The sequence below is a fragment of the Scomber japonicus genome, chromosome 16, assembly GCF_027409825.1.
Source record: "Scomber japonicus isolate fScoJap1 chromosome 16, fScoJap1.pri, whole genome shotgun sequence".
NCBI classification, from domain to species: domain Eukaryota; kingdom Metazoa; phylum Chordata; class Actinopteri; order Scombriformes; family Scombridae; genus Scomber; species Scomber japonicus.
In genome coordinates, this window is record NC_070593.1 from 24,786,439 (window position 1) to 24,802,923 (window position 16,485).

The window sequence follows — 16,485 nt, forward strand, 5'->3', positions numbered from 1 at the left end:
AGCCATCCATACTCCCAGTTCAAAGTGTTACATGGAAAGAATAGCATGGTGATGATTTTGCTGTTTCTAAACATAAGCTCATTATAGTTTTAATGTATATTACATTATGAGATACCTTTTGACACAATGGGCAAGTAAAGTAAAGCATTTCAATACAGTGTGGGCAACTAACCTGTTGCATTTTCTCCAGGTCAAGACTGGGCCTCCCTTGTTCCCCACCGTAGCTGTGTCTGTACTTCCTGTAAGGTGCCGACTGGTCGAAATGGGTCAAAATGATGGGCCGTGCCACTGGCTGCACCACCTGAAGCTGAAAGCGCATGGGGGGCGGCTTGAGGCTACGTGGCGGGCTGGAGCTGAAGAGCACTGGGCTGGGGGAGGCGGCCAGGCAGGCGCCCGGCTCGACGAGTGGCCTGGCGGAGGCGGCCGGCGACCCGCAGCCGCACAGGTCTCGCACCTCCTCGTCGCTGGAGGCGCTGCTGTGGTGTTCGCCGTGCCGCTGGGGGAGCGACACCCACTTCCTGTTGTCCCCACAGCTGATTCGCTCCAGCTCTTCCTCCGAGGAGTGGCGGTCCAGGTTGGCGTCTAGCAGGAGGCGGAGGCGGCGTAACCGCGCTGGAGAGAGGGGACCCTGGTTGTGCTGCTGGCTGGTGGCCAAAGGGGTGAGGGCGCAATTTCTCCGTCTCTCTGGATGAGCCAATAAACAGGAAATGTCAAAGGGGAAGGAGGAGGCGCTGATACAAAAGAGTTTAAAATGCTCTTTATTTACAACAGCGTCTTTGTGCTCGGTCAATCGAGGGGGCATTACATCATCATCAATAAGTGATGGAGAGTATCATCATCTATTGGCTGGCAGAGAGCACATACCTCTGTCAATCTGTGCAAGCTCCTGGTTCTCTCCCTCTGAGTCATCACTCTCTCCCCCCTCACCGCTGCCATGGTAAGAAATCTGGAAAAAGGATGGAGCCCACACTGTAGGTCAAATATGCCAGATAGTAATATTAACCGTTACATAGATAGGGGCTGGAAAAGAACCCCTCAACAAGACTCTAGAGACTTCAAAATTGTATTCAGTTTCATTGAGTCAGTTGAGGACAAGATTATTAATTACAAAATAGCACTAAATCCTCACACAGAAACCCAGCTCATTACAGTTTATCAGACGTACATGAACACACACATTCATATAAAGTCCACATTTATCCTAGCTGACCACAAAAAACAGACCCTAATTTGCAACATCTGATGTCATTCCTACAGCTGCCTTACATTAAATATGGATGTTTTAAGTCATAAAAAAGCAGCATCGGTAGAGTGAGGATGCCGTCCAAGTTAAGTTCAGGCTGCTTCCTTCTTTCTTTTTTTTCCCCTTCACAGACTGTCTCTTTAAAATCAATTCCTGGTCTACAGCAGTAGCAACAATACAGATACCCTGCAGACTGCAACGCTAAGAGTTAAGTAATGCGCCTCGCACTCAGTAATTACCACTCTGAGGCCTCGCTGAGCAGCTGCCATCTGTGCTTGTGTGCTTGCGTGTGTGTGCGTATGCTTACACACCGACATACAGTGTCCTCCCTTCTACTCTCTAACACACACACACACACACACACACACACACACAAATGCACGCATGCAGGCACACACACACACACACGTCCTCTTCTTTCTGAAGCTCTTGAGAAAGAGGGAAAGGGGAGAAAGGAGCCGCAGCCTCAAAACAGAAACCATTCAGTTCATTTTGAGTGTGAATTCCACTGTTTCATTTCAATAACTGTCCAACATCAAAACCACCATTGTCCTTGTAAACTCCACTATGTGGACATGTAGTTTCTAAAAAATGCTAAATTCAAATCTGATGTGAAAACACTGAAATTATAGTCTAATGACCCAGCACAGTGTTGAATACATTAGCATAAAGATAGCATAAGATACAGCCTAATATTCCAGTGTAAGATCATCATTACTGACATTTGGACGAGGCCTGAGTGCAGCTGTCTTGCCTTTCAATGCTACACGAGTTGAGGGACGGATTCTCAATGAACAGGCCCGCAGCCAGCGTACCAGACTTTGGCTGTCGAGTTAAACTGGCTTCATGAACTCCGTATAGGAAAAATTAACAGCGGAGTAACAACGGTGGGAGGGGAAAATGCAGTTTTGGGGGTTGGAGCTCAGGTGAATTATTATAAAGTTGAGCAGCGTCCACGAGGCAGCTGTTAAAAGAACAGAGAGTGGAGTGATGCTGGTAGGTCATACACTTTGTGGTTTCTTAATTGTGCATGGAAGATATGTTGAAATGTGTGTTCCTGCTCAGTGAGGTCAGCAGGATGATTAGTCATTGTTTTAGATCTGTGCGTCTTTTTACCTGGAAGTCTGTCAAATATGAGATGACACTAATAAGTTGACCTTTTCTTGTCCTTTGAGACCTCCTCACAGTGGCTGTGAATGCATCAGACAACATCAGAAATACACTGATGGCTGCTGACACCTGTGTTTTTTCTGATGACCTCCTCACTTCACCAACCCACAAGTGTTCTTTTGTCACACCACATTGACATGGACTACAACTTGAATATAACTCGTTCTCTCTGTCTGGGGAATTACTACTTATGCAAAGAATGTCTGTGTCAACACCCCATAAAAAGCACACACATGCAAATAGTGTCTGTCTGGGAGTGTAAAACAAAGAGTGAGCGCACGCACACCTTATTAGAACTTTGAGTTTCACTCTAGGTGTGTGGTGTGTCAACCTCGAATCGAGCGTGAGCTTTTTAGACTCAGCAAACATGAGATGTCATTTCTCACAATTACCTGCTGTTATTATGGTTAGACAGGATGAGCTTTCCTCTCCTTTCCTTTCACACCCCTTCATACTTTTTCATTCAAGTATTCTAGATAGATTATTAACTTTAACTTATTGAAGCTTTATTTCTTTTATTTTGAACTGGATGACTGACTGATTGTATATTCTGTTCAATAAAGAAGAAAAAAGCTCTAAAATATGCTGTTAAATGCATTTTCTCATCCATATATGACACATACTGTATTATATAACTGAAGTCCACACAACATCTACTAATCAGCAACTAAACTGATGTCCAAGACTGAATTTACAGTCTGCATCTTCATCATCATCATCATCATCATCATCATCATCATCATCAGATGTTACAGTGTTTGATGCATTTTGATGAAACTTTTCTTTTTCCCTCTGGCTAGGTTTTCTGGCTTACTTGCAGTTCTTTATAAAGCTGTGGTTAAGCCTGGATTGCAAACACTGCAACCTGGATAGGCAGCTTCACACTATAATCCCTGCAGCTAAGCATCGATACCGCCTTTACACAGAAGTGTCAGTTTTGGATGAACTGAGGTATGACTCCGGTGCTCCTGGTGATATTACACATTAACTATAACGCACCCATGTGTCTTCTGAGGAGAGTAAAAGTACATGTGATGCATTTATACAGCGAGATAAGTACACAATGTATAGATGATGCGCACAAACACGACCTGATGTGATGTTCAATCAGGACCACCCACAGTCACACCCTTCCCCACACACTTATTAGTCATTAGCGTTGCATTCACACACACAAAACAAACACAGTGAGGGAAAGGTGCTGAGTGAGAGTACAAAGTGTGAAAATGACTCTCTGCTGCTGCTGTGAGCTAGTCTGCACTCTGTGGAAGCTTTAAAAAGTAATACATCCTTCAAATATTATCTTCAAGTGATGGTCACTGATGGTGGTTGTCACTGTCTCATCCAGCTGCTAAATTTTGCTCCGCTGCTACTTTGCTAGACAAATATTCAAATAGTGTTGAAGGTGAGGATTTAGACCTCTGCCAGCTGTGAGAGCAATATACACTTGCAGAGTATGGACATTGTTTATCTATTTCTAACACTGTGTATTATCACTGCTCCATTTACAGTTCTGAACTAGAGCCCGACTCATACTGGAGTTTTGGAGATGATGCCAATACTGATATTAGGGAGTTAAAAAAAAAAAAATCAGATATCGATATAGTAGCCATGTACAGAATATATACATAAATACTTTTTTGTAGTGACCACTCAAATGTGGTTATTAAATACTTTTGATAAAGATGTGTAATGGAGATGTGATATTTTACAGTTTCACAATAAAATGCATTGTATAACATAAGTAAGTGCATTGAGACAGTAAACTTAATGATTATAATTAGCTATTATGAATGAAAAATAAAAAATAAAAATATCAGCACATGTCAGACAACATATTAATCGATAACGATATATTTGAAATATCGGCTGACTGATATTTTAGTCGGGTAGGCCTGTCACAATAATTATTGACTTATCATACAATAACATAATTATCAACATCATCATGTCTATATATGGACTTATCATGTGATACATGGACATGACCTTGATCATTTTTTTACCTCAGTATTGCCACACTTCACATTAGCAGCTAAGAGGTTATTAATGTCACATTGGCTAAGTGAGTAGTGTCCTCCATTCCTCACTGTGTATGTCCTGAGTGGAGACTACACAATAATTAAAGGTAAATAATCTGTCCCCAACTGTAATGACAGTCTGTGTTTTTACTCTCCAATCCCACCCTCTACCCCCTTGCTTTATTATATTATATTATCATAATATCAGTGGTATTAAATGATCTTCAAATGACAATAATATCATTTATCGTGATTATTTCTGAGACAATATATAGTCCAAAGTAGTTATAGTGACAGGTCTATGGTCAGGTTCTGGTCTGAACCTTTGACTGAATGTCAGTCAAGTGAGTTAATGTTAACATGATGATTTGATGTACAATGCAACATCCAGTGCACATATTTGTACATATCAGGTGTGTTAGGGTTAGGATATGATTTTATCTATCATTCTTACAAAAGGTACTCGTGGAGAGTTTTTTCATATATAATTTGGCTGGTTTCAATATGAAACATTTGGCACATTCTGGTTTTACTTACATTTATTCTATCCTGACTTTCTTCTATTATTTATTTATTAGATTTGGGTATTCTGAATGTTTCCTCATTGTGGATTCATGAGCGTTACGATAGTGTTTTCTCACTTCCTGCTTTTATTCGTTTTTTGTTTTGTTTTCACTTTGTAAAGCACTTAGTTTTACATTACTATGTATGAAAAGTGCTATACAAATAAAGTCTGATTGATTTATTATTATTGTATAGAAAGCTGCACAGCCTCAGAAATTCTAGCTTGCACTTCTCATTGATATTACAGTCAGTGAGCAGTGTGTGTTAAGAAGAGTAATAGCAAACTAACTGGATATCATTCAGAGAGTGGAGACACATGAGTGTGGTGAAAGTGAGCCTTGCGTGAAGAAAGCATAAAAACTGCTTTTGTACGTACATGCCGGGACAAAGAGTTGTGTGTTTGTGTGTCAAGAACAGTTGAATGAAATCCTTGTCAGTCCCTTGCATCGCTGAGCAGCTTGCTAAGCTGGATCAATGGCAATGTCACAGTGTACACACACACACCGCCCAGTTCACACACATATCAGCTTTGCTCTGCCCTTCCACACTGACATGGACACTGTCACACTCCGTCCCCCCCTCCTCTCATGAAAACACACCGCACAGGGTCAGACGTGGTTGATACTCCCACCCATCCCTCACACACACACACACACACTCCAGTGAATCTTCCTCATAGTGTGGTGGAAGTAGTCTTGATTAAAGTGAGCTCCTGGGAATAGTGGTGTAACAAGGGCTGAGAGACATGTAGTCCCACTCCTCTAATGGTCATTAGCCCAGTGACCACTGAGACAGACCTCAGTCTAGGACTGGACCATATAAACCAAACTGCACTCTACTCATCATATAAACTTTAAACTATAACAGAACTAGAAACGTTGATTTAGTGGCTGACAATGCACAACAACAATCAAATCATAGGAATTAAGCTATTTATAACCAATCATATGGCAATATTATAAACAACTGATTAAGCTAAACAAACTGCATGCTACCGTTTTAATTATAGAGAGTGAGTGAGAGAGAGATACACAGCAACAACAAAAAGGGCAACAACAACATTATAATAAAAATGTATCCTCAACTTAAGTTTTTTACTGGATGGCTCCTTTAATTAAATGTCTTTATTGATTGGTAAGCTGATCTGACAGGACAGTAAATAATTCAGCTGTTGTGAAAACTGATATTAATAAATCAGTAACACTACAGGAATGACTGCAAAAACAATAGTTTTTCATTTTCAGGAAATTAAGGTTGAATGAGTCATGAATCAAAAGTCTTGTAGCTTTATTCTTTATCAGCCAAAGACACCTTCCTTCCTTCTTCTGTTTCAGTATGTCTCAGCTCCTTCAGGAAAACATCACGTCACACAGCTGAGTGTCTCCTATACAATCATCCTGAGACTGAAAAGGATGTAATATTTTATTTAAACATATTCTGCAGGTTCTAGCTGTTTTTATTGCTTTTTCATCAGGTCTGTTATTTCAGTGATTAACAGGTTTAAATGGTCTATTTGTGTCTTACTGTGTGACAGCTATAGATCTATAATCAAATGATAAAGAACTGGAGCAGTTATCAGGTGTTTGTTGACATTTTTAAATTGTACATGACTTTGAGGTGTAAACTTTTTAGTTTAAACTGCTACTTAATAATTCCTACATATTGATGATGACTTGTTCATATTTGACAGTAAAAATGCTGTGACACTGGAGTGAGCAAGGACGTTGAGGTTGAAGTTTATTTTTGTATAATCAATTTATTCAATTTCATTTTCAGTTTGAAGCTGACACAATTCTTGTTCATTTTTCACATTGTGAATCCCCTCTAAGGAATTCCTAACAGGGAAGGGGACTTTAATGTTCAAATCATCATGATCAATACTAACTGATACAAAAAAATGGTGATAACATTTTTTTAACCATTTCATCCAATACGCTTCAAACTAATATATCACCTGAGCGACCTCTGAAAAGCATGATGATGTAGGAAACCCCTCTGCTAGAACAAACCCCCAACTCAAAACCGTATCACTATTAAAGCACACAGGAAACATGGAGTGAAACTGGCTTCACATCTGGCCAGCAGTGGCTGACTGATACTGCTACTTTTGCTCAGTTTGCTGACATGAACAAAAACAGGACACCTAAAATAACCAATGATGACTACACCTTTAAGCACTTTCACTACTTGAGTCTTTTTTGATACATGCTGATAAGTCTACTTGTCATGGGAAGTACTTCAGTGAGTGAACACAGTTGCTGAATGTGGAGGGAACTTACATCTTGTGAAAATAACCCTGATGATGTCATCAGCTCTTGCTATGAGACTTTGAAAAAAAAGCCTGCTTTACAAAGTGTGAATGTACAGTTCGAACACACAGGGCCATTTATGATGCAAGAAAGCTCAAACAAAATCTACCACTGAGTTGCATTGTGGGAAATGTAGTAAAAAAAACTATTTGAATAATGGATTAATTGTTTTGAGTGGAACTGCACTGATTAGTTGATTAATTGATAGCAATGGCTCTCAAAGTGGGATCCAGGGACCCCAAGGGGTCTTTAAGGTGGTTCCAGGGGGAGCCGAGTAAAAGGGGGAACCATTTATTTTCACTATAATTCCATCCATGAGTAACATTAGGACAGAATGTATGACTGCTTTGGTCATGGGTTTCCTACACTGTGTAATAAAACATGTGAAAGCAACAATCTTATATATATCTATAGGAATCAACTATTATTAACTAAAAAAAGTCCAAATTGTCTGATTCCAGCTTCACAAATATAAATGTTTTCTGGTTTATTATCAAGTATTAATTAAATATATTTGGGTTGTGGATTGGTCAGCAATGGTCAAGTCAGAAAGAAGACATTTGAAGACATTGCTGTTGGCTTTGGGAAACAGTGACTGACATTTTTCACCATTTTCACCCATAACCAATAATGAAACTAGTCAGTTTTATCCCTTGTAGCATGCAGTGTCTCCAGAGTTTGATCCACAGACTCAGGTTAATCCATCCTCTGCTGCATCAATTCTCTCCCAACTTTCTTGGAAGTGTGGTAAGTCATTTAGAGTACCCCTTTAAAAAAAGAACAGTTCCAGTCTACTGATTCCCATCAGTGGCAACGACTGCCATACTCACCGAAGTTGTCGGGGCAAAGAAACACGAGGGTGTTCTGAAAGAATCCCACGACCGCTGAGCAGAGCAACAAACACACAAACACAAGCAGACAATGAGGACGGCACACTTTACCCCCCCTCCCCACCCCCAAATATCCTCAGCCAGCCATGCCTTTGAACGGGAGCCCCCTTTGGCACAAAATGGCTGCCATGCGTCTATACAGTTGGTTGACACACAATAATAGCGTTGTGGATGGAGCAAGTTAGTGACCCATGCCGGATACAATTCACCCTTCTCCTCACCAAAAAAAAAAAAAAAAAAGAGGCATTATGTAAAGTGAGCAGGGAGGCACTGCCATGGAATCTGTTGTGGAAAATTGCAGGGTGAAAAACACTGAACATGTCTGGACAATTACATTTCACAACAATAAGGTTTTTACTGAAATGTTTATTTTTTTTAAGTCTTTGTACACATCCAAATGAGCTTCCGTTGCTACTCCCACCACACTCTCTCTCTCTCTCACACTCACACACACACACACATCAACCTCTTGGAAACAAGCTGTTCCCTCTGTAGATGAAGAACCTGGACTAGTAGCTTCACAGGTATGAGTATGCCTCTTAAATAGATTATCCTCCCTTCCACACCAGAGTACTCTGGCCAGTTAGTGAGGACACATTATTCCCACTCGCTCACATACGTGCGCACACACACGTACGTATGATTTACTTGCTCGAATGACAAACAGCTGAACTGCTGAGCTGATGAGTCAATGAGTGTCCATCTGTGTGAGTGTGTGTGTGTGTGGGGGGGGGGGGGGGGGGGTGGAGGGGGGGCAGTTTGTTGACATGCTGCATGTTTACTGATGTGTTAGTGGAGCGATGTGGATCTCTAGTTTCTTCTTGTAAACATCTGTAAGCCATGAAGAGAAAAATTCCCCCTTAACGTGGTAATAAAAGGGTCTGAGGTGCTTAGAGGAAGAAAATACCTCAAACGACACATGCTTAATCAGAACACACACACGCACGCAGGCACACACACACACACACACACACACACACACACACACACACACACACACACACACACAGACTATTTCAATAGAGTGGCTCAGCTGCTTTCATGGCTGGACTGTAAGTATACTGTCTGTCTCCCTGTGTGTGTGTGTGTGTGTGTTTGTGTGTGTGTGTGTACACGTTTGTGCTACCTCTGTGGGACCTTTTCCGCTATAAACACCAACCTTGGGACCTGTAACCCTCATAGGGACCAAATCTCAGTCCTAATGAGACAAAAAAATCTGAGGCTCTGGTTATGGTTAGTGGTGAGGTGTAAAATTGAGGTTAGGTTAAGGCTAACCACAATGAATGAAAGTCAATGCAATGCCAGCTTGTGTGTGTGTGTGTGCGTGTGTGTGTGCATGCGTGCGTGTGAAAGAGAAAGAGAAAGATAATGAACTCACTATAACCCCGTTCAGGTTACAGGCTGATAACTGTGAGTGTTTAAGTTACTGCGTAGTCAACTGGCCTACAACATGAACAAGTCACAAGACAAAAAGTAAAGCCACGCTGTTCACAAACAAGCTCACGTATCCTCAGCTGCACTGAACTGTAGTATTTGAGTACTGCGCAAGTGAGCTGACAACTATTCGCAATGGCTTTAAATGACGTTACGACAGCACTATTACAATATGAAGCAACTTAGACAAACTTACCTTCAGTTGAAAAGGATGTATTTCATTGAGCGAGTGTCTTCTTAGCTTCTTCGTCAGAGTCTTTAGCATTTTTGCGTGAGTAGCTTATGGCTTATCCCCTACAATGACGTGTTTTTTTTTTATAACTGTCTCTTATGTGACGGTTACGACTTCATTAGCTTAACATGAACGACTTTAGCTCATTTATAGAAAGAAGGCACACAGGACTATCACTTGACTTGCAAAATGACAACCGCACATATACTTAAAAAAAAAAAAAAAAAAAAAAAGCTGCAAAGTCTTAGCTGCGAGTTAGCTGGTGTCGAAAAAAGGAGATAAATTAAACTGCGTAGATGTGGCTTGTTTTCAAAGGCTGTGCGTAGCAAACTTGTTATTTTCGAGTTCATTGGAGTCTGCTGTTGTTGTGTTGTTGGAAAAGTCTTTCTTTTTTCTTGCTCCTCGGTAGGCTCTGACAGACGACCTCTCTCTTCGCTGCTCAGCCGAGTTACTCACGGAGCTTCATTCAAAAAATGTTAAGAAAAATGAAAAAAAAATAATAATTAAAAAATTAATATTAACTTGTTCGCATTCAGACACTCACACTCACTCACTCACTCACACACATACACACAACCAAATGCACACCAACTCGGACGAACACACGGAGTGCTCCTCCAGCCTGAGCGTCTAAGCTCTATGATTGGATGTGCTGCTTGTGACGTCACGTTACTCTCTCAAGGAGGAGGGTTAAGAGTTAAAGCCACATTATCTGTCTGTTTACTTCCCTCTTTCATATCAGGATCATATTGTATGTGCCATTAAATAAGGTTCAAGAGGTTAGTTAGTGAAGTGAACATAGTAAAAACTATCATTGCATCAGAGTAGTTGTGTTTTTAACATGCATACTAGTTCTTTTAAATCCTTCTAATGACTCACACACATGATGTAATAACAAAAATTAATGCTGTTTTCATTTAGGTGCAATTGTGCATGATGCAATAGACACTTAAATGGAATAAAGCCACCTGTGTTTTCATATGATAACAAGTTCAAATATGTATATTCTGTCAACAGTGTCCGTCTTTAAAAATATACTCCAGGCCACACTTTTAACAAACTGAAAGTCATGTCATTCAATCTATTTGCTTTGTCTTAAGTGTAATGCCACATCCCTTATAATAAATAAACTTGAAAAGGGATGTTGAAATAGTAGGTCAACAGGCGTAAGTGGTGTAAGTGCCAAAAAAAAAGTGGAATGTGTTAAAAACATTAAAGAGCCTCTTCAGAAATATTTTAAGTCTTTTGAAGATACTTCTTGGAATTGCTTGAAATAATAATGTGTGCCTGATATGTTTATTCTATCAAAATGTGCAATCACCTTAGTAAAATTATGACTATTTCTTCCTTCTTATTGAGACATTCAGATATGTAAATATTTTTCATTCTAATAGTTGAACTGCCAGACACACAATCTCTTCTACTTCAGTGAAAAGTTCATTCTCAGTATTTGTTCACTGGAGGATTCAAGTTTCCACATCACACTTGAGTAAGAGTTGCATACTGGAACTGTGATTGACTTCCAAACTACTTTCCATGGCACAAATCATGCTTGAAATGTATGTACGTGTGTCAAAGTAGAGCCCAGAGAAACTCGCCTTCAGTAGATAAAAGTGAAAACAGCCTTCTAGTGTGTGGAACCGAGCCATCGTTAACGTTATCAGTTACAGCTGTACTCTCCCTTCTATGATAAGAATGACATTCTCAGCCTCATCTCACCATTGTGTGAGTCAAACTAATGCAAATCTGTCAATGCATACATATGTATATGGGCACATACATAAAAGTATTAGTGCATTACAGGATGTCAAACAGAACAAAGTTACCTTTCCTCCCTAAACTTGACAGTATCCATTAATCACTGCTTAGATGATCTAATCATGCAAAGCCGATTTCACTATCACTGATTAAGTAGATAAGTTATAATTTAACTGGTGATATAAAAGTAGTAGTATGGCAAAATGTCAAGTTTGAAGTAAAAGTACTGCATTGAAAATGTTACTCAAGTAAAAGTATGTACACATTATCAGCAAATGTACCTAAAACAGTGGAGCTGCTGCCCTGCATGTTGTAGGTATGTCCCCACTCTAACACACCTGATTCTAATTATTAGCTGGTTACTAAGCAGCTGAAGCTTGTCAAGGACTTGATAGCGAGTTAATTATTAGAATCAGGTGTGTTAGAGTGGGGAGATACTTAAAACATGCATGGTAGTAGTTCTCTAGGAGCAGGGTTAGTGACCACTGACCTAAAGCACCAAAACTTAAAGTACTCAATGCAGGAAAATGGCCTGTGTGAGTGCCATACTATTGCATTTTTTGATTATTATTATTGTTATTATTATTACTGATGTATTACTGACGTATGACAGTAGCATTTTAGAGTTGTAGTTGGTCAAGATTTCAATCATACACAGGGACGTTTCTTACTAGAGTATGCAAACATTGTGAAACTGTGAAATAGCTGCAGGTGCTGTTCTCTCAACGACAGACAAGCATCCAAATCTGAATTAAAGTAATATTTCCATCATATTATATCCTCCTGTGTGTGCGCTTGTCATTCTTCGTGATACTTCAACCGGATCTTTTTGTGAAACTCCGGCATAGAGAGAAAAAAACAGTGAGACACACGGAGAGAGACAGATAGAAAGTAGAAGAGCAAATGTCAGGTATAATTGGTGTAAGTGAAGCATCCAGTTTCAGTGATGTCATTCTTTGCACCCACTGTCTTCTCTGAGATGTAGATGCATGCTTGCATATGTTGCACGCATGTCCTGCAACGTAGCTGCAGATACTGTTGTCTTGAAGTTAATTTTTACATTCATTCAAAAACTATTATCTGTATTAAGTAGAGCAGATTTCAATCATAATCATCATAAGATTTATATTTATTGGAGAAATGTGTTTATGCATATGAGGAATTTTAATAACACTAATCAACAGTTTCTTGCTTAACATATTCCATCATAATGGTTTTGCATAGCAGTGCTGGTTATTCAGTAGCATTAACATTCCTTACTTAAACGACTGCTCTGCATGTTGTATTTCCTGTTGAAGCATATGTTGATGTTAGATTGGTGTACAATCTTTCAGCCAGCATTTTCTACTTGCATCTCACACACAAACAGCTTGCTATGCCTTTAAATGCTTCTGGCTCACTTATTTGTGTGTGAGAGGCTTTCTCACTTAACGCGTCCGGTCAATGACCTAGTAAACTATCCAAGGAACCTGTGGCTTGGCTCCAGGTCAAGCTCAATGCAAATCCAATTTACCGCTGAATATAGCCAACGAGGTCTGGACGAGTTTTTTTCTTCTTCCCTCTAATGAATATAAATTGTCCTGAAATCACGACAAAACAAAAGCTACATTATAGTTAGGACCATGCACTGTGCTTGTGAAATTATTAAGAAGACTAATGGGGCTGCTTGACTCATTTTCTGGGCCCGTGTCTTGACATTTCTGCCCACAAGAGGGCAGCATCTGTATTCCTTTAGAAGCAACGAATAAATGGATTACAGCAGAGAAAAGATCCTAGATTGCACGATTAGTCACAAATCCTTTGAACAGCGTGTGGGTGGTGTTAGTGTATATTTGAAGTTTCTGCCACTAATATGACCTCTGACCTTACCACAAGTAAAAACTGGTAAGAATTATGATCTATTCTTATAGAAATACTCCACAATTTACAATGTCTCTATCTGAAAAAGGCAAATAAAATACATCCCATGTAAGAAGATGAGGATGAGTCAAGTTAAATAATGTGCATCCACCTCCAACACACTACTGTAAATAGAAATTCAATAGTATGTTGGAGGAGTTCCTTTATTGAGTGGCCAGCTCTGTAAATTTAAGGGAGTGCACTCTTATCAAGAGTAAGCAATTATTCAGTATTTTTTTCACTATGGAAAAATGTACGTTAAGTTTCCAATACCATACCATACATGAATGTACTGTATGAGCCACAGCAAACCCATTTATCTACTATGTAAGTCCTAGTCTTGTTTGCTCTCTGCTGGCAGCTCGGTGATACTGCAGGGATCACGTGGCGTGTAGGTTGAGCAGGTTCCACATGTTCACATTTGAAGTGTTTGGCAGTGAAAAGGCTGTTTGTTCATTCCTCTGTGTGTGTGACACTGAAAAACAAAAAGCACATCATTTACGCACTCTAACATTGCATTAGACATCATTTCCTCAATGTGTTTAACAAGGAATGTTTATCTCTTCCTCATTTGAGGTTTAGTCATTTATCATTCATCTGTGTTTAAGTAATTCCATGATATGTAAGAGAAGTTGCGGTAATAAAAAAAGTTGTATCAAAAGGTCATCATTGGCTCATGAGGGTTACTCATCATTGCAAATTTACGTTGTCTGAGGTCTAAGTGGACACCAAGATTCAGAGGACAGATCCACACTTACAGGACACGTAACAATAATTGAAAGAGAAGATAAGAGAAGGGAAAAGCAAACAAGAGAAGCACAAAGAAGATCTTGAGTGACCTAAAGGTGACGCTATGAGCCCAGTATATCAAACCCCTTTGACCCAGTATTGTCCTGCATACCAAATATGGCACAATCTCAAATCCAGGAAACATTGTTTGATTTCTCCACCCTTAATGATTGCACAATCGGAAAAATGTGGGGGCAAGTGATGTGAGCATGCACCGGTGATGTCAACATTTTCCCTCTCCCTCGTCAGTTGTTTAACATTGCTGAAATAGCTGATGACAAATCAACCGGCTGACCTCAGAGCGTCATCATGTCCATTTTTAGCATTGTATACTGCAAACCTCGGCCCACTTGGCCTTGGAAGTCCTTGTCTTTCTCTTTCCTGCTGCCTGCGTCGCCCACACTCTCCCCTGGATGGCGGCACACGGCCACAGCCTCTCCTCTCGCCTCCACTCCCCACCACTCTTCCCTCACCCACTGACCCACTGGCGGAAAGCGTGGGGGCCATCTGTGGTGGAGAGGCTACTTTTAGTCTTCCAGGCTGCTATTTTCTGTTCACTGATTGAAAAAAAATCCTCACAAAGCACAGGCTTACTTACGCAATACTTGTCTCACTCTCTGGATCTCTATCCCGTTGCTTCACAGGTCCTGTTTACACAATAGCGCACTTGGCCCTGTGGCAACACACCCTTACACGAAGAATGAATTTAGACATGAGATGTATTCTTCCCCCGAACTGCATGAAGGAATCAATGGTTTTTTAAAACTGCTCTTAATTCAAATGTTCACACAAAACCTTTTAAGCAGCAATAATAATGACATTTTTATAAGATACAGATACAGTCTGTTTAAACTCAAAATGGATAATGACTGGGAACATTTTAAACCCAAACTGAAAACAGCTGTTGAAGAGGGATCAACCATGGAGTCATGATCTGATCTGGTGCTTATTTACAAAACCTTTATGCCATGTTTGTGAGTTGTTTGTGTTTTTGTGCTGCTTTGTATATACTTTGTGGTGAGTTTTGTGTTGTAATGTGTGCATATGTATTGCTGAGTTTTGTGATTTGTGCTTAAACGCATGTGTATTGTTGAGTCTTCTGCAGTGTCATGTGTATTTCACTGCTGAAATGTATTTTTAAAAAAAGACTATCTAGTGATGCTAACTGCAAACTAGCTTAGGCTATAAATGCTGTGCTATCTTAAGTCCATGCTATGTAGGCCTACATGTCCTACACAAATAACATCATCATTAAATCAAGAAAATGTACTTGTATTAACATGAATAGGCATTTATAATGACAAACATTATCTTGTTACAATAATTATTTGTTTCGTTGTTACCTGTTAGCTAAACCAACAAAACTGAATTTTTTTTTAGTTCCGTTTTCTTGGTTTAGCAAACAGGTACGGACCATACTGCTGTAATATCATATGTAACCACCAACTTTTTTATTCTACCCCACATTTGTAAACGTATTTAATTAGCAATGGTTGGCATATGAACACTCTACACGAAGAACTATATCTGATAAACAGCAACCCAATATCGTAATTGTGGGTTTGTTAGCATGCTGACGTTAGCATGTAGCTCAAGACACTGCAACTGCCATGGATATGTTGGTTCACTTTTATTGGTTTAGCTAATAGCTAACGGTTTGGATAATGTTGTGGCTATATTTGGTTATTTTGCAGGCATTTCATCAGATTTCACTTCAACTTTCCAGCTACTTTTTGAGTGTTGTTTCTGATAAGATCTCAACACATTTGGAGAATTTTTGTTGACAGAAATACAACATTATGGTTACTGTAATGTAAACTGAGTTTGGGAATACACACAAATACCCTTCAGATATTTGGAGAACAGAGAGGAGGTGATATCACAAGGAACAAACTGTGGTGAAACTTACTGTTAGAGGTTAACCCTTAAACAGGCAATATGCACCAGAAGATACACACTGTTTAACACCCTGTTAAAAGCATGGTTGAAGGTTTTCACCCAGACAAGTTATCATTTATCAAAAGTTTTATCTGGTATTAGTATGTCACATAACTTCATGTCAAGTTAATTGTCATTGTTTGGTCAGCCTGATCAGAAATGATCATGACTTTTTTGTGGTGAAGGACATGCCTACCAGGTGGTAAGTAATTATAAATGAATCATAGTAAATTTAATA

General features: G+C 39.7%; 1 protein-coding gene across 2 annotated transcripts in view; it reads right to left on the reverse strand.

Annotated features, from left to right (window-relative positions):
• Positions 1–10,432, reverse strand: part of si:dkey-16j16.4 (uncharacterized) — a 23,210-nt gene extending 12,778 nt beyond the window's left edge. For both annotated transcript variants that reach the window (XM_053335554.1, XM_053335553.1), the window contains exons 1-3: positions 9,828–10,432; positions 865–946; positions 173–684 (exon numbers count right to left, since the gene is read on the reverse strand). In XM_053335554.1, coding sequence (XP_053191529.1) covers positions 173–684; positions 865–946; positions 9,828–9,896 — 663 coding nt within the window. In that variant the 5' untranslated portion in view covers positions 9,897–10,432. The remainder of the gene's footprint in view (positions 1–172; positions 685–864; positions 947–9,827) is intronic.
• Positions 10,433–16,485: the final 6,053 nt, after the last annotated feature.